General features: G+C 40.1%; 1 protein-coding gene across 3 annotated transcripts in view; it reads right to left on the bottom strand.

Moving 5' to 3' along the window:
• Window positions 1–24,462, bottom strand: part of AFTPH (aftiphilin) — a 44,004-nt gene extending 19,542 nt beyond the window's left edge. For 2 of the 3 annotated variants that reach the window (XM_050315025.1, XM_050315027.1), the window contains exons 1-5: window positions 24,314–24,462; window positions 12,182–13,970; window positions 2,293–2,444; window positions 1,701–1,827; window positions 1,318–1,374 (exon numbers count right to left, since the gene is read on the bottom strand). In XM_050315025.1, coding sequence (XP_050170982.1) covers window positions 1,318–1,374; window positions 1,701–1,827; window positions 2,293–2,444; window positions 12,182–13,939 — 2,094 coding nt within the window. In that variant the 5' untranslated portion in view covers window positions 13,940–13,970; window positions 24,314–24,462. Of the gene's footprint in view, window positions 1–1,317; window positions 1,375–1,700; window positions 1,828–2,292; window positions 2,445–12,181; window positions 13,971–14,742; window positions 14,762–24,313 lie in introns of those variants that run through there. The other variant, XM_050315026.1, reaches the window with a different exon arrangement.
• Window positions 24,463–24,686: the final 224 nt, after the last annotated feature.

The following is a 24,686-nucleotide window of genomic DNA, read 5'->3' as shown; positions in this document are numbered from 1 at the left end:
TTCACTGAGAGGGGCATGAGTAGATGGAGCAGGGGGAAGAGTCATCCCGGCTCCTTAGGGCTAAGAAACATCTTAGAGCCAGTAACAAAAACCCAAGTGTTCAGCTGGTGCTTGCTTTCGACTCTCAGCAATGTAATCTAAGCTGCAGAAAACAGTTACTTGATAAGGTGATTCTTCTCCTCCCAATTGTGTGTAGACTATTCCAGAAATATCAAATGGCCCATCACAAAGCTACAAGTGCATTGGTTCCATTTCAACAATGAAGTAATTCAGAAGAAACAAGTCAAATTATCAGTTTGCAGAAAGATACCAAGAACAATAATTACTGACATGGAAATAAATGCATTGAGAAGCATTAATAATTAAACTCACTTTTTTTTTTCTTTTTTTTTTTTTTTTTTTTTGTACTGAGACAGGCAAACTACCCCAGAACAATGAGAAACCCCAAAATAAAAAAACCTGGGATTTGCAAATAGCACATTTTAAAAACAATTTCTGGAAGTCAGCTGCCAAGATCAGCCGTCCCACAAATGTTTCTACACCAAGTTCAAGGAAGCTCTGAGTTTACCCACCAGTTAAATCAATTCTTTTGGACAACGGGGAAACACATGAAGCAGTGTGGCCATAAAAAGCAGCAAACCACTTTACTCCTACCATCACTGCCATCCAGCTTATCGTGTGCAAAAGTACATTAAAAATTTAGGAAATAATTAATCAGCAACAACAGTTTATTCCAAAAAATAACTGCATGTGTTGCAAACACAGTTTTGCTCACAAACATGTCTTATCTATCTGCATCAGAATACCATGTTTACATCCAAAGAAGTACATGAGCTGACCTCGATGCATCAGAAAACAACTCTAGAAACTGACTGTGGAAATCACTCTCCAAAATTAAATCAGCTCAATATATACCAAAGAAAACTAACTTTTTTCATATTCCATTTCTGAATGACCACATAAAAGCTTGGGTGTGTTTGTAAGTGTGTATACAGGTATACACACAGGTTTCAAGGAAAAAACCATTTATTCTACTCAGCCTAGCAAAAATCAAAAATCTTATGTTCTCACTGTTTTTACTGTGTACTTCTTTCACTAAAAATCAAGTACCTGCTTGCACACATAATGAAAATCATGGATTTGATGATTCTTTTTAGCATTTCTAGGGATGCCTAAGCCATAACTGTACTTACAAAAATATTTTTCAGCACACTTGATGCTTAATGTCATTTAATATATTTCATTATGTAATGTCGTTGGAACTATAACAAAATAATAACACTAAAATAAGACTAATAACACTAAAAAAAAGCTTACCAGTCCTGCTGCATACATGGGTACTATAACAGGCTGTTTCTTGTTGCCTGTAAAAAGCTGATAAAACAACAACAACAACAAAAATTGACTTAGGAGCTTCTGTGTCAGGGATGAAAATGTTTTCAATGTTACATAACTTGCATAAGATTAGAATTAGAGAATAAATACTATGTTAATTATAACACAACGGTTAAAAGCTAATATTAAACTTTCAATATTAATAGGCCTTATAAAAAGTTGTCAGATGGTCTGCCATGGAAAGAGCCATGTTGAGTGCAGCCATGCAATCAGGTGACAAGCATTTGTACAAAACAACTTCCACCTGATCCTACATTTAAAGCAGCTTTGTTATTTAGAAAGCCAGTTTTACCGACAGAACTCACAATATTTCTTGTGTCGATTCCCAAGGAGCACAAAAGCTTTTTGTTGCTGTGGGAGCCACCCCACTGGTATCTCAGTCCATATGCATCGTGGATATCCTGCAGCTCTGTCCACACATCCATCAGTTCCCTGTACAACCCACCACAAGTCAAGTTATCAACCGGAAAAACAGCCTATTTATTCTAGGTTTTAATGTAAGTGACTTATTATATATTCCAATTAAACTTATGCCCAAGCCCAACACCCAGGGGAACTGCACAATTCAGACTTTTTACTGGAAAATGGTGTCCACAGCAGACAGGACAAAACCTACTAAGACTACATCATCACATAAATTGATACAGTAATCTATAGCAAGTGTAACTAATAAGACGTATTCTGATTAATTCAGAGGCATCACTGAAGAGGTGATACGCTGCTAAGTTGCTAAGTGAAATACTCCTGGCACTATGTAGTCACTGAAAACAAGCATTCTGACAGATAGCTAATTTTTGCTTGATAGCTTTTCAAATGCTTGAAGCAAACAACTGATTTTGAGTTACTGCCATACGTGTTTTAAGTTCATTTTAAGTTTGTTGTGTCGTGGGTTCTTACCCAGTATTTGCTAAGGTCTCCTCAGTTGTCATCTGCTTTTCACCTGCTTCCAGCAAATGATTCAAGGAACTTATTTCTTCTTCAATTTCAAGAACAGGCATGGAAGGAAAACAGACTTCAAATATTCGTTCCAGACGACTTAGCAATGTTGTCTATATCAAAGAGAAAATATTTGCAAAGTTATGTAAACTGCTTTAAAGATAAGAAGTCCAAAATTATAACAATAAGATGGAAAACAATATGTAGCTAATACAAGGCTTCACTTACCACAAAATATTAACTGTCAGAGGACCACAAGATTTTTTAAGCACCAAATACAGGCTTTCAGCTAAAAAGAAACAGGAAGGAACCTACCCCTCTGCAAAGTGAGTTCTTACAGGAGAGTCCAGATCTGGTCTTACCAGAATCACTCTGTTATAAAACATCAGAAAATGTTTGCAACAAGAATTACACTATGTAAGAACAAGGTCTCAACAAAATGAACAGCACATATCGGTACTAATGGTTTCCAGGCATTTTAATTCCACAGCATGCACTGGGCCTTGGCAGATGGAATTAGTACAAAAAATAAAAAGGAATCAAAACAAACTCCTATCCTCCCCAAAAAAGCCCAACAAAAAAATGCCCCCCTTTTTTTTAACAAGCATATTATGCTGTCTTCTTTTTAAGTTCTTCCTTTACATTTTTCTCTCTTCTCTCTGTTGTATTTCCATATAGACAGAATTTCAACTTCTTAGAGCTCTAGGAACTGTCTCAGACATCAGACGTACCACTGATAGGGAATATATTTCTTTTCCCCAGTTCAACCCATTAAAAACAGGTAACCATGAAGTTCTTAATATTTAATAAAACACCAGTTGCAAGGTAGGCTCATAAAAATGGAATTAAAGCCTTTTTAAATGTACTAATTTTTTACCACAAACACATGAATCGTTCCTCTTGCTGAAGAAAGGAGGCACAAGCCTGGCAATAAGAGCAGCATTTCTATCTTTCTAGTTTAGAGCTCCTCAACAAACGCTTCTCCAGTGCTCTGCTGCAACACACATGTAGGGCAGCATCCAGCAGCTCCAACACCTGCTTTGCCACTGGGGAAGTGGAAAAGAAATGGAGGAGTAGGTGGAAATCCCAGGAGCATCCCACGGTGAGTGCTGTTATAGCTATGCCAGCAGAGCCCTCCTGTGGAGATTCAGCATATTTCAGCAACAATGCTGAATTTACACTCATAAACCTCCAAACTGGGGGGGGGGAGGGTTTGTTACAATTGAAATGATTTGAAGTTCAGAGAAGGCCATAGGAGGAAGTCAGACCAATCAGCAGAGCTGAGACAAACCTTTATGCACCAAAATATCTGCTGTACAATTCCAACAGTTATCTACAACATTCTCACTTGAATTTTTAGCTGAAAATTTGCCTCGTCCCTTGTCTCAATTAAGCAACTCGCTGACCATGTCCATCAGCGAACGTAACAGAGGAAAACACCACATTATCAGAATATCTGGATTCTGTGTTGGAGTCTGGATGATGAGTCAGGAACTGGGAACTGAGTCTGTCTAGACTATTCTCTCTATTCAGTCACTAACTGCAAAAAGCAGGAAAACGAATTGGCTTAGAACATCAACTCTTCAGCTTTACTACCTGTGAAAGAAATTCCTAACAGGGACAGCCACCAGGTACAGTCATTTGCAAAGTGTCCTGTCAAAATGAACAAAGGATCTGAATTCAGAGCTTACCTAACTCACTCCTTCTATTTTTTTTTTTTTTTTTAAATTTCTTCTTCATTACCTCACTGGGATACTCTGACCATAATGAGCCATGTTCTGTAGTATATAATTTTCCTTTTAATTGCCTCTTAATGCCAATCATCCCGGCCATACAATACTTGTAGGTTGTTTTGTTTGTTGAGCAGAACTAAGACGCTAACTTAAATTTTTTAGAAGTAAAAACTAAACAGTATTCCAGACTCTAGGCTAATGCTTCAGCACACAAAAGCATACTCCTCTCTTTCAGTTTTAAAACTGAACTTTGCCTACAACATATCACTTGGCCTTATCTTAAATCAACAGGTGATGCTTACTTCATTTCTGTAATACAGCAAGAGTACACGTCCCCAGGGAAAAGAAAGAGGCAAATGAAAGGCCCTGGATCATGGAAACAGCAAGGCATCACATTTCTTGAAAAGGATTAACATTTGAGAACATGGTAGTGACCAAAAATATGCTCACTTAGATAATGAAAGAATTAACAGAAAGTCTCTAAGAACCAAGCAGCATCTCAGTCAGCACCCTGTTTCCAATTTGAGCTTAAGAATGGTGCTAAAATTTCAGGAACACTTTAACTACAGCATTCTTTACACTTGCTGTCATCTTTTCTAAATTTCCAGAAATGCTTAGCCCTTATTTCTATAAGACAAAGAACTGTTTCCATAGCAAACCAGAGTAATTAATTCCGTGTGTGCAAATGCACATAGGGATGAGTGCACAAACACACATCCCTGGGCAGTGCCAATGTCACTAATGGAAGCAGATGAACTTGTTCTCCTAATTGGTAACGAAATCCTGTGGCCACAGCTTCAATGTTTTAAGGGTATTACCAGGGTTTTAAAGTTAGTGTAGATGTCCATCTCCCACAAACCTCAATCTACTGTTTGCATAAATCAGACTAAGAAGATACTACTATGTATTACAGAAGTAATGTCATGTCCATCTTCAGGAAAACAAAGGCAGAAAAAGAGAACTTTTATCCACCTTTCATATCACTAAAAGCATTTGATACCCAAGTGTTCTGCACAACCACTTCAGAAGAACAATTCTTAAAGGGACTTGCTGAAGGTGTGAACAAAGGCTTGAACTGCCATTAAACATTAGCTGTGATTCTGCAAAGGGTGATAAATTCAAAGCCCCACAGTTTCTGTGACTGCATAGAAGTTTTTGGTAGACTCTTTAAATACATGGTAATCACCATCAGAACCACTCAAAATATCACAGATGTAACAGACTTTAAAAGAAAATCCACCACAGGATTAGAACTTATGTCCTTGACAATTATACAGGGGGCATGATCCAGCCCTCAGAATTGAAAACCTAAAAGTTCTTGGTTTACAGAATTTGTTTTCTCTTTTTCTCCACCACAAGACTATAGAATCAGTGAACTCTTTAACACAGCAAATCTGCACTGACCACCCAGCACACCAAACCCTCCACCCTCCTCCACATGAACTCAACGGTGACAGGTCACTGCCTTTCTTCAGAGCTATGAAAAGAGCAAATATCAGAACTTGCCATAAAGACAACACACTTGAGCCCCACTACAGAAACAGCTGATTTCAGTTTTCACCACATGACTGCTGTAAAGCCTCTCTGGGTGAAGTTTCAGGGAACTCTGCGAACAAGAGCAGGACAAAACCCAGTCTTGCTTCTCTCTGTGGCTCCAATCACATACGAACTGCAGAGCAGACACGAGAGCTCATCCACTGAACTCCTCGTCACAATGGAAGATGTTGTTCCTCCCCCCTCTTTTCACTGGAGGCCACGGTCCACTTCTCAAAACAATCTTTATTTTCCCTTTGGAAATCCCTTACAGCCCACAGCATCTCTGCTCTGGCAGCCTTCAGAGGTGGTTTAAGAAGGGAAGAGCCAAAAGCAGAGTATGCCTTCAGCCCTCCTTATCCTCCTGCCAGGAAAAGAGGCCGTAGAGGAAGCAACACTAGGTCTGGGCTGTTTCCATCCATCAAACACAAAACTGGAGGACCTAAGAAATGAAACCACTTTAAGAGTTAAATTTCTGAGCATATTCAGATACTCAAGCTTCTATGACACGTAATAAAAGAAAAACATTGGAGACAGTAATGAGCATATAAAGGATTCAAGATGCTAAATGCATAATTTAGGAAAGGAATAAAGTTCATATGGACATGATTGGCTTCTAGTTAGAACTCAGAAGCTGCGTGAAGGCTTTAAAAAAAATGATAGAACAAAGCTCATGGGCCAGAGGCCAAGAAAAGAAACTGACTAACCAGAATGATTTTATTTAATTTTAAATTGTGAACCCACTGCTCTGCAGTGTCTAGCACAGGTATTTATGACCATTTTAACAAAACAAAGTAGTGGTGAAATGAGAAACTCCCTTTGCTGGATTTTCTAACAACCAAACGCTATTTTCCAGCAGCACATTTGCCTGTGAAGAACTAACTTGCCATATACTCCTGTACCTTCACCATATGTGTGGGGGGAAGTTGGGTGTGTTGGGGCTGTTTGTTTGGTTTTATTGGGGTTTTTTGAGGGGTTTTTTTGAGTGGGTTTGGGGATTTTTTTTAAAAGACTACATGACCACAGACATGTGACACAAGGGAGCTGAAAAACTGATGCAACCCACCATGGGAACACACCAATCAGCTTCAGTGGGTCTCAAAATTTTCTGGACTCAGCATTAAACAAAGCTAAACGGATAACTAAATGCAAAAGGAAACAAACAAATCACTGAGTTCTTACTTACATGGGGGCAGTTTTTCCTTTGAAAGGGTTTATGGACTACTTCAACTATGAATCCATCTCCCTTTCACATAGCAACAATTTATTTCTTTGTCTGATGTGCAGGCTCTGCCTTAGCAAAGCGAACATCTCAAAAGCAATGAGGGAACAGCTGCAGGCAGAAAAACTCCTGAGTTTTTAAAAAAAGACAAGCAAAGCTTACAAAGCTACTATTTAGCTTCTCATTACTTAAATGTGATGGCTTTTCTTCACCCCCACTTGAAAAGCAGGTAAATATAACGTGGTAGCACAAATGTCTTAGATGTAAGAAATTGGACTGTGGTATTTTTCTTAGCAGAGGAAATTTATAATGAAAATACGGGTCTTAAGCTGAAATTTGCAATCCAGGAAAAAGGATGCCACAAGAACTAAAATGCCTCACCAATGTGAAATGAAGATTCAGGGGTTTTTACAATAATTTAAAGAATTAAAGAAGGCAATTTCAGTCTTAAGTATTCCAAATCCCTTTTTAAAGAGCAACTATAAAAGTTTTGAGATAAGCTGCAAAGCAAATCTGAAAATTTAGTAGCTTGAGAGAAAAAGAACAAGAGTTCTCTCTTTACTGATTGATACAAGAGGATTGTAAATCACAGGGAAGTTCAGGGCAGAAGTTTGAAGTTGTCTCCCTCCTTTTTGCTGGAAGCATTGACCATTTATTCTCCCTCAGTTGAAGAATGCAGCAAATCCTTCCCCTGCCATGCCAGCGAAGTGAAGTGTACCAGTTATTTGTTGTGACTACATAAAACTCACTGACCATTTCAGTTTGCCATGTTGTTATTATCTACTGGTGTTGTACTAACTTGTCAGTCAGGCTCTGAGAGGAAGTCCAGCAGATGACACTTAAGAAAAAGGGGGAATAATTTTGTCCTGTGATATACAAACAATAGTAATGCTAAAACAAACCCCTCTCAAACTATTTTCTTTTGGAAGATTCCCCTTAGCCAACCTGTTCTGAAAAACAGCAATTATGGGCTCCTTTTAATAGTCTGATTTTTACTGCTATTCAGCTGCACATACTTAAGAAACTTAAGAAACCCAAACCTTTCCAGGAAGATATATTTACACTGCAAATTGCTACACCCAACTGCCTGAACATAATTTAGCCAACACTACTTTAATTTACCTTAGTGAACTGGGAGGGCTGAAGTCTTTATGGTCATAATTACTTTTTCCCAAAAGGATGATCACTGCCCAAGACAAAATACACTCCAAGTGACAGTGATCCAGGGTTTTCTTTGTCTCGATGCATATGCGTGGCTTAGTAACTGTGCATCGCCCACACTGATTAATCTGAAGAGGCAGAGCCTGTGAGCACAGGCTCCCTTATCAGTGCAGAACCTTAAAGCCCACTTGGAGGACTGTTCACGTTTCCCTTTATGCCCTTCCAGGATTCCTGAACTCTCGGCTAAATCAGGTAAGACTTCTGGCCTCCCAACCAACCCGTTTTTTAGCTCTTCTCCCTCCAGAGATGCCTGTGCTCCTTGAGCACAGCCAGGCACAGCCGTATTACCCACCCACACGATTACCATGGATTAGAACTGCTCTTGTGCTTCACTGCTCCAGTCCTATATAGATATAGATAGATATATTCTTGGTGCAGCAGAGTAACCCCCTCAGCTGACTAATGTTCAGCACCATCTCATGGAGAAAGCGGTGCCACAAGCCCTACACGCCTTATAAACATAACTCAGGAGTGTGCAATGCGATCACTTCAAAGGGACTAATTCACATGGTACAGTGCAGGGACTTGTTAAATCAGCCCGTTCACCCACAGATACATCCCAAATCTGTTAGTGAACACAAAGGCACGTCTGTGTCTGAAGCAAACTGCAGCTCTACCAAGTATTACTGAAGACAGACATGAAATGGATTCAGGTGTACAGTAGCATTAATATGGGCTCAGTTAACAACCTGTGCATCAGTGTCCATTAGCCTTTGACACTGGAACCTTTTCTAAGGGGTCACAAATTCTTTCAGCAGGTTTAACTGAAAACACCAAGCCCTTTCTCCCCTCCCCTCTACACAGCACCACTGAATAGAAGAGGTCAGCATGTTACAAATCCTGCACTGCAGATTGTGTGCAGGATTCAGAGCCTGAGACCAAAGGCAATGAAAAAAAGGCACAGTGATCTTTTTGCCACTACGTGTCACTATTTAAGGTCATTTTTGTGACCTCGCCTCAGTTTTGTCTTTTATATTTGATATTTTCTAATTAAAAAGGGATTAAATATTTGAAATGAAGCAAAGTCTATTTTTTAATTAAAGAGTACACCAAATCCACAATCTTTAAAACAGTTTACCCAATACACACTGTACAATCAAGACCACATTCAGAAAGCACAACATTTTGCTGCCAACTCCACATCCAGAATATAAAAATTAAGAAAACAGAAAGAAAAATACAGAGAGCCTTTGGAAAGGAGACTTGAGCTACTGATAAATAACTTTGCTTTCATGCTGCATTCTGGATGGATGAAAATTGCTGTATACACTATTTCCACATTTAAACAGCAGTGGTAAGTATACTTTTCAATTTTCTGCCTTTCTAAAGAATTCAATTAGGATCACTCTGTTATACACCATTCAAAAGTATTTCACTACCACATTACAGTGACTCTCCCAGCCTCACCATCACAGGTCAAGAGGATACAGTATCTTGTAAATGATCCCAGTCCACCCTTAACTTAAGCTGAGATCTCCTTTTTCACATCTATCTCAAGTGTCTAACACATGCAGGATTCCTCCCTTGGACACAGCCTGCTCCCTTTGGGTTGCTACAGCAATTTCTTGTTAGATGTGCCAGCAATAAACTGATCTCCTCCTCCTCCCTAATCTTCCTTAGGCAGGGTAGTAGAAAACTTCGTTCGTTTACCTCTCATGAGATTTATTTTGCATGCAACTGTTCCTGCTTTTGCATCCAACAGCTGCAGAACTCAGCTTTAATATACATGGTAAACAGAAGGCTGGTAAATACTTTGAAATGCTGTATTTTGTGTTTTGACCTCAGCAACGTCATCTTAAATGGAAGCAAGGAAGATGATAAAAATCTGAGTTTAATTTTACTAAGGTCCTGCACTCTGGGAGTGTCTGATGGCTCATGTTGACTCCTTAGTTAATCTCGGTGTTTCTAACTGCAGCTTAGTAAACTGTGGCTCAATGGATTAAAAATAGAATTACTATTTAATCTTAAAACAAGAATTTTTTTTTTTTTAAGATAAAAAGGTTCTAATAGATCCTTCCAGAATTTTAAGGCACTTATAGGTAAGACAAAGTACATTTTCAAAACGTGAAGCTACTGCTTTGAGAGTTAACTGAAAAAAAAAAAAAAAGGTAGCAACTAACTCATATTGCAAGGCTAAGGAAACTATTGCAACAGAGAAAACATGTACAGCTCAACTTCCTCTCCAGCTTCATTGTGTAAAACATGGTCACAATTGTACTTCCTCACTGTCAGGGGATCCAAACAGTCACAACTGACTGCAGCATAAAGAGAGGGAATGAAAAAAAAAACCATTTAAGTCTTAAAATTTGCTTTACAATCTAATCAAATTACTGTATGATTTCACCCGGATCTTGAGCAAACAATTCCCATTTTAACTTTACTTTTATCTTTTGTTAAGGCAGACTTGGGGAGGGAGGAAATTAATTACAAAACCTCTGAGGGTTGTGTTTTTATAAACACCTACATGCTTTCTACTAAAACTCCATCCTAAAGTTACAGAAAATTTTAAAAGAAAATAAATGTTTGAAACCTTTAGACTATCCCTTAATAGTGTAGTTAACTAGAAAATAAAAGGGATGATTTACTAGAACTGTCTCCCCTCCCCATTTCTTTGTCAGATTTTGGGCAGTCAAGTGGCAAGAGATACAACTGAGATTAATTGTACTAATGACCTTAGTACTCTCCCATTTTTATGGGTGAATGACTAACAGAATAGGTAACAATAGATCTGTGCTTTCTAATTAAGAAGTGGACCAACACATTCAGGTGATGATAAGCAGGGTTTTGCATAGGCACAAAGGTCTCTGGCTTGTGAAATCCCTTTGGGATGCGGTGTGTTAGTCACTGCATGGAACAGCAAGCAGGAAGTGTAAGGACCTGAGGGTCACAGATTTTAACGTGACAAGAAACCAGTGCTACGGCCCAAAAGCTCCATTCCATTTGCTGGTGCTGGCAAAGCTCCAGCTGGCACAACCTCCTTCTGAAAAGCCATTTCACCTGTCACTGGGAGGAAACGGGAAGAGGCAGGGCTGTCACCAACCAAGGTCCTGGAAGAAAGGACTTAGCTCATTTCTTTTACTGCCAGAGAAGATCCAAACCTTTCAGACACATATCACCACTAACACCCTTTACTGCTGGTGCTGCTGCACAATTCCCAAAACACAGAGCATACTCTAAACTACTCATATGGGATGATGTGAATAAAAAGAAGCACTGAAGAGAATTCTAAATTCAAATCGTTGTTCTGAATTTTGTAGAAGTTATATTAAATACTCAGCAAAACAAAAAAAGTCTATGCGTCAACAGGCATAGACCTCAAAAAATTACTGGTAAAAAGACTTAGGAAGTAACTAATTAGGAATTCATAAATGCCTATCAACTAAGGCAGAAAACACAGGGAGTGTGGTAAGAAATACATCTATTTACTTCACCCTCCCTGGAACTCCTAATTAGAAGTAGCAGCCGCTTTAACAAATCACCAGTCCTGTATTTGTGATGTTGCTATAATGTGAAGCTTCCCACAATTAATGTATAACAGAGGCTTATTTTTAAAGAACGTTTTAATGGTTAACTTCCCAGGAGCTGAAATACCAGGGACAGAACTCCACAGGTTGTGTTTTATCGTGCTCTCTGCTCTAAGCAAATGAGTGCAGATAGTTACAAATCAAGTAATCATTTTTAATCAGATTTTGAAAACACAACAGAGGATGGTGATGAAAAATTTTGGGAACCAGTAACGCCAGCTTCCAGTCACACCACTACTTTATGAAAAGGCAACGGAGTGCCTCCCCAAAAGTAATTAACAATGGAGCAAATTAAATACTATCCCAGCTCTGAAATGTTCATGCTGGCTTATTCCTTTGATCAATTTATGTAAAAGTTCCCATGCAATCACCAAAACAAATGCATACAGGTCCCAGCACACCCTGCTCGTTTTTCTGCAGGAAGTAACAGTACAAGAGCTGCAAGATCCAAACACAGCATACTACTTCATTTCAGCCTGTCTCACACACCACATTAAATCTCTCCTGAAAGACAAACAAGGACTATTCAAATATTTGTTGTATGCAGAAGCAGGAACCAGGCAGGGCTGTATGCACAAGAACAGAACGAGGCTGAGTAAAATCAAGGACACCCTTACCTGAACTGAAGGTGTTAGCTCTTGAGATTGCTTATTGATAGTTCCTTGGGAAGATGCTAAAGCAGAACTGTCAGTCTTGTGTAATACTGGGCCATCACTCCTGGCAGGTGCTTCTGTCCTATGTGACTGCCACGTCTCTTTTCTGTGATGAGATTCACCAGCTCGTTCCTCTCCAAAGGCAGCCCAAGAACAGCTGTCTTTTTGTTCATCTCCAAAAGCATTCCAGTCCGTAGCCTGGTTACAACCTGCTGAACTGAAGTCCGCAAAGTCGTCAGAGTCCTGGAAAGCAACACTCCCATCTTGAGGTTTTGGCACTGAATCAAAGTCTCCAAATTCACTATCATCACCGTTTTCTACCTCAGTAGTATGCTGGAAGTCTAAGCCAGAAGTTTTACTGGTAGTATCACATTCTAAAGTGTCAGCAGCCTGCTTTAGTTCAGCTTGATCCAAACTTGCTGGCTGCTGAGAAACAGTACTTGTGTCCCTGAATTCACCAAATTCAACATTAGGTTTGCTAAGGTGTGCAGGTTGTTCAGAAGTTCTTTCCAAATCTAGATCATTTACTGATTTTTGAGCATACCTGAAGGTGGGAGACGCACTGCTGACTGAACCAAAGTCACCAAAAACATCTTCACGTGTGTCACTGCAAGCTTCAACTTCAGTGCTACTCCCACCATTCCCGAGATCCTCAGAATCACCCGATTTTTGTCCTGCAGGATCACAGCTTAGGCTTTGGATCTCGTCAACCTTGATGTCTGCTGCTTCTGAAGAACCATCAGGCCTGTGAAAATCTTTGCCGTTCTCCACGCGATGTTGTCTTCTCCTCCCACTGTGCTCTCCGTTTTCAGTAGTGCATATTGAACTTCCAGTTGTTTCAGACGTACTAGAAATTGCAAATTCGTTACCTTCCAGTGCTGAGGGACCCTGCTCACAACTAACCTCTGAAATGCAAACCTCTTCTTCGGTACAAGTTACTCTGTTTATTCTGTTGTTCTCCTGAATGCTCAGTGAGTCTCTTTCACTAAGAACACTGCATATTGTAGGCCCCGTTCCCTCTAAATGGATTGGGTTTTTGTTTGAGAACGCAGCAAAATCTGCAAAGTCTTCACCTGAGCTAGGCATTGAGTTCAAACTTTGCTCAGTACTATGGGTGCTAACAGTTTTCAGTCCCTTTGAGTCACCGATACTGTCTAGATCTTCTGTTCCCTGAGGATTTACAGGGTCTGATGCTGCAAATCCGTTTGTTAGAATCTCTAGACATGGAAGTTTCTCACCATTACAAGCATCTATTTGCTCATCCTGGCTCTCAACTGTTACACCAGTTCTAACCGGACGAGAAGAAAAACCCTCTGATTTTCCAGTGTTGTCTCTTTGTTCCCCCCTCCTGTTTACATCTTCTAAAGCAGTACCTGAAGTTCTAAGCTTAGATTTTTCTTTGATAGTACTAGTAGCTGACATATCAGAAAGTTCCTTAGTACGAGTAGGAAGCTCTGCAGTGCAGTCCTTAACATTTTTAACAGATGTGAAAGTTGCAATGCCAGCTACATTGTCGGAATAATCATGAAGCGGGATGAAGTGGTTTGTGGGTATAAACTCTTCCTTTGGATGGCTGTAGTCAGGTGTGTCAAAATCAGCAAAAGCCACACCAGCAGTGCTCACACCAGAAAACCCTCCAAATTCATCTTCATCGTCATCATCGGCTCCGTTGTCCAGTGGTGGAGGGGATGAGGAGTACATTCGAATAATGTCTGGTTCCATCGTTCAGTTCTGCTCCAACGTTAACGTGTTTCTGTAACAGGGAGAAACAGAAGCATATCAGAATTTGGCCGGTTTTGGTATTCTTATTACTTTTACGGTTTCGTGTCTTATTTTAAATGTGTGAGTACAGGTCAATGTCTGTATTAGAAATCTGACAGGAACATTCCCCCAAATCCACCTGTTTTAGAAGTCACGGGGACTGTTCCAGGCTCTTGTAAACTACTATATGATCTAATTCTCAACTGGTAGGGCTGAAATCACTGTCTTGATCTGTTGTGCAACACACTGACACAACCAAACTCAGTTTTAACTCATCAGTTCTGCTGCCCTACCGTTTAAGTTTCTTTCTACCAATTCATTGGTTTCTGTTTGGTTTCCCTGTTCTTTGGAACTCTTTGCTGTCTCCACAGCTGCTACCACCAGCCTGCTTCTGTCTTAGGACCAGTTGAGAGATGCCATTACGAACACCAATAAAGCCTAGAGCCAAACACAGTTCATCAAAACTTATTCTCAAAAGGAGAACTGAGCATGATTATTCATAAAATATTTAAACACAAATCACTAAATCACAGGAGAAAAATAAAAAAAAAAAAAAGAAGAAAGTATTCCCATGGCCTAGATAGAAACAGATTAAGGACTCTCTTAACATTGCAAGCCATTACAGGAACAAGCAAGATGTTTATGGAAAATTTTCTTTCCTAAAGAATGATCCTGACTTCTTCAATGTTGTGTACAATTAATGAAACAGTGACTACTAGGAGGTACAGACCCACAACTGTACGTATCACTGAACTAGTTCATACCTAAAAACCCTTACAGGGAGAGATACGACCAAGCTCTTTCCACTTCAAAAACTCTTGTCTAGAATGAACTGTAACAACACACTAAGCCTTATCTACAGAAAAAGAGTGGAAAATACATGTTAGCAAATAATTTCTAACCACCAGAATAAGCCCAGACTTTAAAATATCACTTCTGAAACACGGGTAAAACACCACCTTTAAGTCCAGCAAATGACTCTGTGAACACACCTTAAGAGCAGCACACAAAGGGTAAAGGAACAACAAATGACGCTCTGCAGTTCTTCTCCAGCACAAAGCACCAAGCACTTGAGTCAAACAACTCTGGATATTTGCCAGGAAACTCTGGCGTCTTTAAGGTGACTAACATACCTACAATTCCTTTTTAAAAGGGTATTTTGCAGTTCCAAAAGAACATCATGCTTATCAGATGAAACCCTGAAGTAATTTGTAACATAACATGCAAACTGAGGAGAACTGCAAAGGAATTTTGTTTAGAATAAAGCCTAAGTTGTCAATAAGCTCCCACATAGGCTTACTCAGCACCAGCTGCTTAACAAGGTATTTGAGAGAAGAGCTTCACTTGCTTATCTGGGAGGCCTCATCTCTCAACAGCACTCTCCCTTCTACATCATGGTCTAGCAGTTGCTGTTTAATGTCCTACATGGAGATAAAGATCCTTCCCAAGATGTTTGCAGAAGTGTGACTTTATGTTCTCAGAGAGATTACTCCCAACCTGTTTAGTTTCCAAGCTTCTGGGGTTTCGCTTCACTAAATACCATAACAGCATTTCTTCTCTGTCCCTATCACAGCAGTAATTCCTTCTTTATATCCAAATTTATTGAGGTCAACCATCAACCCCAGGATTAAAAACCCAGTATATCCAGACTACAGTTGCTTTCTGAATGTTTCACTGCAGAAGCAGATCCACGGGCTGTGCACAAAGACATGCCCTGGGAGGTGGAAGTGCTCTCTATTTGCTCTTTTGTAGAAAAGAGACCAGTCAGGTAGACATTGGTACCTATTTTCTGTGCCCATTAAGGGCTCTTATCTCAGGGATAGCACCACTTAAAGTTACAGGGGAGCTGGTTGATCAGATCATGAATCAACAGCCTTTTAGTAACAAGACACATTTAGGAGAAAGAAGGGAAAACTGCATCAATGGGACTCACTCTCCCAACCTTCAGTCCCTGGAAAAGGAATGGACGGGTTTATTGCACTATAACAAATCATCCCTTGTATTTAAATTTGAATCTCCAATTGAATCTCCTCAATAGGCAATGGCATAAATTTATTATTAAACTTTCTGAAACTTAGTAAGAGCTGTTACACCTATTTGAAAATTCAGTTGACAGAATATTTATCATTTTATCCCATGTGACAAAAACTGAAGAGATGGTAAAGGCAAGAAACTCGTTCTTGAAACAAACAAAATAACACTCAACATTTCTTCAAGGACAGCCCAAGTCAAAGCCAGGAAGCTAACATATTTGGTTCTGAAACCAAGATTTCTGAAGTCCACGAGACCCATTCTTGAAGCTTTCAGTGCAGTGTAAGAAATAAAGACCTAAATTCAGCACCAAAGTATTATATATAAAAAAAAAATACAGAGACATATCAGACTTTTCTTCTTTTGAAAGTTTTAGAATAATTAAGTCATGCAAACAATTATATTCAAGTAAATAGGAAATCCAAATCTAAGTAGACCATCCTCCCCTTTCTCAGAAACTTTACTTTTATTGATGATGCCTCACGAGAAGGGGAAGAAAAGCAGAAAACAAAAGCAACCTTAAATTTGTTTCTAACTGGCAAATATATAAACTTACAGCCCCATACATAGACAATGACATCAAAGTTTTGCTGGTTCGGTAATAAAACAAATTCACATTGTATTCCTACAGCCTACAGTTTTTCTAAAATTCTTGGAAAGTACTTTGATCAGCTGCAATGCTTTTGTTTGGCTAAGAGACCACATCAGCTCAGTGGTCTCCCCACAACAGCACAGCTTTTTGGATAGGATTTAGATGCAGGAGGATGCTGATGAGCCTCTTAATTTATGCATCAATAGCCCAACATTACTTAAACTAAATTAAAAAATGGCAGTCATCATGATTCAGACTAAAACTAAGCCTAAGTTTTTTTCTTGTATCCCAAAGACATACCCCAACACTGTGAATCAGAAGCCTTGGAAAAAAACTCTGAACTTTTCCCATTAAAGGAAAAATTTGGCTGTATGGTTCACAAAAAATGTGTTTGAAGTCTTTGCAGATTTACAGGCTTGTTTAAGTCAGTTTTCACTCGATTTATTTGAAATACCACATTTAGGTCTGTATCAGTAACTACTGCACCACCTGACATCAGAGAATCTCATGCAAGAAATTAAAAAAAAAAAAATAAAATTCTTACCCTACGCTGGCCATACATCCATACACTACCGATCATAACAACTCTACCCATTTTTTTGTTGGCCATTTACCATGCCAGTATTTTAACCTCAGCCAAAAATAAATGATAAGAGAGCTGAGAAAATCCTTAGAGGCAAGGATGATCTAAAATAACCCCAGTGTGCAGTTTCAGAAAACAAACTGAATAATGTGAGAGCAGCGAGCACCACAATCAAAGGGATCTTACCTACAAGACTCCTGTTCTTTCCAGTTATCATAAAAAAGGGGAGACAAGGAACAAGAATAATAAGGACAAGCACAGGACAAAGATAACTGATAGAGACTGCATGGGGGCTGAAGCAGCCTGACAAAGCCCAATTGAACATGTAGGAAGATCTCTGGCCATTTAAAAATTTTTCTCTCCTGCAACTTCTGCCATGCAGCAGAAGAAACTTCCTTCAATTTTTCATTTCAAAGCACTTTTAAAACATCCCAGGGATTCATTTACACAGCAGCAGTCCAGCAGCACAATGCTCCAGATATGTTTCAGTAACAGTTGCCAAAACAGGATCTGCAAGGAACATTAATTGTGCATTTAAAAATCTGATCATAGGTTTGAAAGTCTGCTAAGTGTTTAATCAGTTTAACCACAAGAATCAACTTATAACCAATTGTTTGGGCTTGGGTATATTTTTTTAAAATGTCAACTATTTCCACTTACGTTACAGCTGCACTTTAAAAGCCAAACATGAAGAGCTCCAAAATGTATGAAGCTGCATTAGAAATGAGTGTAAGGTTGTTATGTTAACACAATTTAATTCTTGTTTACAGAACTTAAACATACTCAAACTGTAAGAGAAGGAAAAAAAGTCACACTGGTATTCCCCCTCCTCTTGACTAATTAGTGATAAATTTATAAGCTGTGCATAATCCCAATTCTCCTCACAATATAAAACAGCGTGGGAATTTTATAGCCTTAATGTAGTTTTCTTCAGAAAGAATTTAATTATGGTCCCCTTTCTCGACTACCAGAAGTGTTCTATCTGCCAACTATAAACGAAATTTGTTATCGTCCACTGAAACAATAACATGGTGAAAACCCACAGGTCTGACAGAACAACAACTTTGCTCCTTAATTCATTTAGCTAATCCCTGCTTTGTCTGGAATCTCAAACAGAGCTGGAACCGTGGCTTCATCTTTTGTAGTACTTTATACCCAGCTCAGACATTCTTGGTCAAGATTTTAGGCTATATAATTTTTAAAACCTGGTATTTCAAGTGATGAACACAAAACATGGTTTAACCCAAAGCAGAATTTGAACAAGTCTGTGACCAATAACGTGGATTATTTTTCTTCCCCGTATTTTTCAGGGAACTGGCTCCCAAATTTAAAAGTCAGCTGTGAAGGTAACATGCACTTATTGCACTTATCTGTTCATTGAAACATTCTTGAAACATGCACTTTTTAAACAAATGGAAACCACCAATTTTTCAGCATGCTATACAATAAAGACTCCTATTTGAAGGAAATTACAACAGTTTTTACTTACATAACAGAGCACAACACACATAACTTCTATGATTTGTAATATGCAACAACTCAGGTTCCTGGCATCAAACCTTACACCCTGAGGTGAAGAATCTGACACAGTTCAAGTGTTCATGTTATGGTGGATTACTTTAGTCCCTATTACAGATTTATGTTGACAAGGGCCAGCAACATTTGCAGATCTCAAAAGTTTAATATTAGACTGAAGATGGATTTCTATCAATTGCTCATGACATGCAGTTGTCCAAACAATAAAAAAAAAAAATTAAAGAATTGTATTCTCTTTCAGGTGCCATTTTCTGCCTTTGTCTTTTTACCTGTTTGTTTGTTGTTTTTTTTAAACTGGAAAAACTTCTTGTGTCCATGTGTTTCTTTGCATTCACACTCACTATCAAGGAATTTCTCAAACAAATTTCAGTGCCATTAGTAGAAGACCACTGTTAAAATTCATTATAAGTGTAATCCACCAATATACTTATCAGTACATATTGGTATTTTAGTTGAGAGAAAAAAAAATTCATTTAGTAAGATTCAATTTTGATACTGCAGCCTCTGGTTCAAGCCTTTTTTTCTCAAGTCACAAGCATTTAAGAATGTAACTCAGGTTAATTTAAAGCACTCAAGAGAGAAAAGAGAAATTAGCAATGCTAGAAATGAGAAGTAATAGACTTAAGTTTTATCAAAACTAGGGCAACAAGGAACTAAGGGCAAGGAATTGGAAAGAGGAAATGCATACTCTTATGGTTTCCAAAACATTTACAACCAAGCCAGGGTATCTTATTATTTGTTGGCAGTAAATAGGGAACAATATCTGCTTTCCTCATAGGCAGATCACATCCTTGTTCTCTACCTTTTTATAGAGTAATAGTAACAGTCTAACAAAGACACGGCAGCAAAGGGAACAATGTAATTACACTACACAAAAGCAGGTATAAATAGTTCCTTTGCTGTGTATCTTCTAGGGCAAAACCTAAAACAGCACATTTGCCTCTTACATAAGACCTAAAAAATCAGGAGGCCACAGAGAGGATCTCTAAAGAAATACGTGAGGCATCTAAATGCAAAAGAAGAAACCCCTTGTAGAGCAGAATGTTTCCTTTTCCTTAAGAGGAAGCAAAGCAATGAATAACCTCTCAGCTGTGGATTAGTCTGAAAACAAAGCTGAGTTAAGCAACCCATCTCCTTAAAGCACTCAGAAAACAAAATAATCAGAAATGGCACCATCAAGATCTCCATGACAGAAACGACAACATCACTGAAATACCCTACAGTAAAAGCCTTGCAAGGGCAAGAGATGGAATCAAGTCATCAGCTGCCAGCATCTGATCTTTCCAAGAACATTTAACTCTTACTGCAAGGGAATTCCTCAAGCAGATGCCAAAAATACCACAGCAAGGACCAGATTTAAACTTATTACAGCACAATGTTGGCTTCCAGTAGGAAAAGCTGTCTTCTTCTGTTATCACCCTCCCTTTTCTTTGGCTTATGAACAAAGGAAAACAGCTCTTTCTGCACCTGAGAACCTATTTCTAGAACAGTGGTTGTAAATGAGGAGAGTCAGTCTGATAAAACAGCATTTCTACAACCCAAATCCACTCTAGAGGGAGAGCCTTTGTCCAGGCTGAAGTCAGTATGTTCTTACATTGGTTTAATAAGCTTACTTTTATTTTTGGAATTAGTTACCAGCAAACAAAATACAGCAAGAAAATGTTTACTTCATAAAGCCTCCAAGAAATCAATGTTTTCGATTCTGAACCTGACGCTGTTACAGCCAGGAGGTCCATTACCCAAAGCAAGAGTTTCAGAGCACTTTTTTTTTTTTTTTTTTCCCTTGGACATATACAGAGTTGAAGAAAACAATGTTCTCCAGTTCCAGTAAGGCAAACGTCTCCAAGCCCTCTTTCTCATTACCCAACATTTGGAATTAAATCAATACCACTGTACATTACTGTGGTTTCAACAAACACCGAATATGCGAGACACCTTCATCACAAAGTGTTGTATGTACAACAAACACTAAAGTAACAAAACCTGGGAGGTTGACACCAGGAATTAGCCACTTATCTCGTTCTTCCTGTCCTCCTGCCCTCCACAGGCTGGCACCCCCAGACAATCCAGCCTATACAATATCCAAACCTCTGTGACAGTGCTCCTCTTCCTCTCATCACTGACAGCACAGTGTTAGGTGGCAAAAATGTGGAATTTAAACAGATCTTGGATATAGTCATCTTCCTTTTAAAGGAAGACCTCCTTTTTAGACTACACAAAGCAACAATCAAACACGTACTTTCAGTGGTTGTGCTGCTTCACTTCTCCCTGTTTCATTTTAGCTTAGCTGTGGAATCAGAGGAACATTAGGAAAACATGGATGTTTGTTCATTGGTTCATTAGACTCTTTTTTAACCAAGAATAGCTTTACTTCCCAAACCCAAAAGACCAGGTTACCTTTATTAAGTTAATACAAGCAAAAAAATGTCTCATCTCAAAAATCTACTGCCGTGCTTTACCAGTTGCAGATGAAGACACCGCCTTTAGTTAAATCTGTAAACAGACAGTGGAGGAAATGTAAGAACAAGCATATTTTAAAATCCTGTAGGCAAACACAACTGGCTAGGAAAGTCAATCAGGTTTAAAATCTGGCTCTGCAGGAATGCAATATTCGTGTCCAGTGTAGAGCACACAGCCCTACGTCGTGTAAAGACAGATGTCGTAAGTAGCGCATAATTGAGATGTTCTCATTCCTGTGATTTCTTAAATTCCTTTCAAAACAGGTGTTCCACTCACCAAGGAAATCTGTTTCTGGATGTTACCCTCAAACATGCTAGCTGGGAACCTGTTCTAAATTAAGATAAAAAGATGCTAGATTAAAAAGTATTAGAACTAGATTACCTAAGGTCAACTGTTCCCAGAGACTTATTCACAGAGCAGGGTGTTCTCCATCACATGTAAGCCTCTCAAACTTCACACAGACTACAGTAAAGAGTGAATTACAACTGCCCAGAGGTGCACTCTTATGTGAAAGGTTCTCCCACGGCATGGCAGAGGAAATACAGCTGCATAGGGAGAACAACCACATAGGTCTTTTTCCATTACTGAAAACTTTTGCTTGTTTTTCAGTGAACAGGCTTATATTATTCATCATTTATTCCACCTACAGACATTACATCATATTAAAAACACAATATAGGCGGGACACCTAATACTCCAAAGAATAAAATCTATTTTTCATCACTTTTCAAGAGACACATGAACTCGAGGTTTCACATTTCCTTCACCCTGGTACCAACTTTCAAACACACGAAGGTGATGACAGGATTTGCCCTTCCTTGTGGCTCTCCCAAAATGGGGATCTCGGATTTGCAAAATCCAAATTGTTTGCCTTACAGCACCAGACTCATTAGATCACCTTGCAAATGGCACCGATACAGAAACCCTGCCTGAACTGAAATCAATTGAAAACTTTATATTGCTATAGACATCAGCATACAGGAAAGTCTACTGAAAATGAGACTGTCAGTTTTCAAACAAGGCACATTTCAAGACTTTTCTGTGTGTGCAATAGTAGCAGCTTATACAGTGTGGTTTTTTGCACAAACAAAACAAACCTCCCAGCCAAAATTCCTGACACCTGGGAATGAGTAGGATCTAAGCCACTACCCTTAAGAGGACTATCCAGAAAAGTTCTAAGTATTTTGAATCCTCATGAAAGGGTTAGTGTGTCACTGTGCTGAAACACAGAGAAGTAGTTTAAGTTGTCAAACAGCAAAATAGCACAGAAAGGAACGAACATTCTGTCAAAAAAGGTAATGAGGATCTGAAGGAAGATTATGTCTCTGAGTACAGTGAAAACAACCAGACCAAGCATCAGTTTCTTCACCGCTGGGTTTCCAACTGATACCACCACAGATCTGCAAGGAGAGCTCCATGAATATTTCAAGAGGAAAGGGCAAAGAGTTGACTGAGGTCCATCTAAGCTGCTCTATTATTTCCACTGTGAAAGACAAGTCTTTGCAAAGTACTGAAAGTTTCAGAATATTACTTGATGTAATTAAGATGTTAAAATGCTCAATAAGTTACTAGAGGAATTTTTTAAAGTAGAAATGTAAGTTCACATTGCTTTCATCAACAGAACTATGTAACTCTGTATAACACAAAATTTTACAGCCTATTAAATCCTTTGCTAAACAAAACCGTGATCTGGACAAAAATAAAATACATAAAAGAGTAAAAACAAACTGACGCTGAGCTCTTTCGATTGCTTACTTATAAACAAATTAAGGAAGTAAAAGGAAGAGGTCATACTTTCACATTGCCTAAGAAGGTCATACAATGTGTACTTCATGTAAATACCATGTGCAATGAAAACACCATAGCCACGTTAGTTTCTCTACATTACTTCATATTTTTAGCTTAAAGTCTCATATTTTCACATTTGTGCTACTTTTTCTCACTGTTTCAAAAAACCCACAACCCCTCAGTAGTCACAGCTTCTTCACCTCTTCCCCAGGCTCTCACAATTAATGTTACATTTCTCCAGGTACAGCTCCAACTTCAGGAGGAGGAACCACTACCCATGCATTATCTGCACGAGCCCACACGCCAACTTCTGCGCTGACAACACAAACGAGCATTTTCATGCTTAAAGTAGGCTAATTGGCTTTCCAAGTCTGGTTCATTTGTCCAGAGAATAAAACAAGGAGGAAATACTTTTAATTTTGTTCAGTCTCCAAGGTCCGGTCCAGTTAAAAAGCAGCATCCATCAAACTCACTTCGCCATGGACTCAACAGCTGAAAAATTATTCCTAATGAAGCACGTTGGGCTGTAAACCATGCACGGAAACTAAACCCACACGGCCGACCGACGCAGTGCAGCTCCTGTCAGCAATGATCCTCTACTCACTCTGTTTATGAACAGATGTTTGCTTAAGGAGCATTAAACTCCTGAAGGTTTCAGTGTCTGCGCTGTATCTGGGAGGAAGGGGCTGTCACCATCAAGAGGCCAATTTACTGACACCTTGAAGGAATCCCAGGGTTTAACCCTTTTTTTTTTTTTAAAGGCACTGTCTTCTCTAAGGATAAAGAAGTATTTTGGTTCACCAGGTAGACACTTATAATGGTAAACCGAAGCGTCAGGACCTAACAGGCATTTGAGTAAGTACCCCATTTTAGAATGATGTATCTTCTTTAAAAAAAAAAAAATCATAATTAAATTATGATGACAGGCTGAAGCAGAGTTACCTCCAGACACATTTAGCGACTGACACGCTCTAAAAGAGAAAGCTCGTCAGGAAAAGCCGAGCACACACAGGACAGGTTAACTTACTGTACCACATAACCCCGATCCCTCTCTCGGCTGATCCCCAGGACACCGCGGGGCACCCCGCGCTGGGGCCCCGCCGAAGGACAAAGCCGGGGCGAGCCGAGGGAGCGGCGCCTCAGCGAGCGGGACCCGCGGAGCTCCCCCCTGCCCTGCCCTGCCCTGCCCCGCCGGACCCGGCCCCGCCGCCTCCCCCGAGGGCGAAGGGGAAAAGGCCGGCGCTGCCCCGCCAGGCCCCGGCTGCCGCAGCCCCGCCGAGGGGTCCCCGCTGCCCTTCCCCGGCCGGGCCCGCAGCGGACGAGCCGCCCCGTCACCGCCTCTTACCTGCGGGCTGCGCGGGGGGCGGCGGGGCCCGGGCGGGCATGGCGGCGGGCCGGGGAGAGGGGCAGGGAAGGGAAGGGAAGGGGGCAGGGAAGGAAGGGGGGAGAGGAGAGGGGGCCGCGGCCGGTTATCTGCGGCCTCCCGCGGCAACCGCCATGGAGGGGGAGCCGCTGCGGGCCACAGGAACCGCGTCGCTGCGGCCCGGCCCCCTCCGGCCGCCGCCTCCCGCCCCGCCACCGCCCCCCGGCCTCCCGGCGCGCCCCGCGCCGCCGCCCCCGCGCCGCGTCACGTCCGGCCGGGCCGGCGAGCGGCGACAGCGGGAGCGGCGGATCTTGAAAATAAACGAATAAAAATGAGCGTGCTTTGTGTCTTTGTG

The sequence above is a fragment of the Myiozetetes cayanensis genome, unplaced genomic scaffold (assembly GCF_022539395.1).
Source record: "Myiozetetes cayanensis isolate MyiCay16 unplaced genomic scaffold, myiCay2020 scf2-11, whole genome shotgun sequence".
NCBI classification, from domain to species: Eukaryota; Metazoa; Chordata; class Aves; order Passeriformes; family Tyrannidae; genus Myiozetetes; species Myiozetetes cayanensis.
Note: the sequence above shows the minus strand (reverse complement) of the source record. Positions and strands in the feature narration are given on the sequence as shown.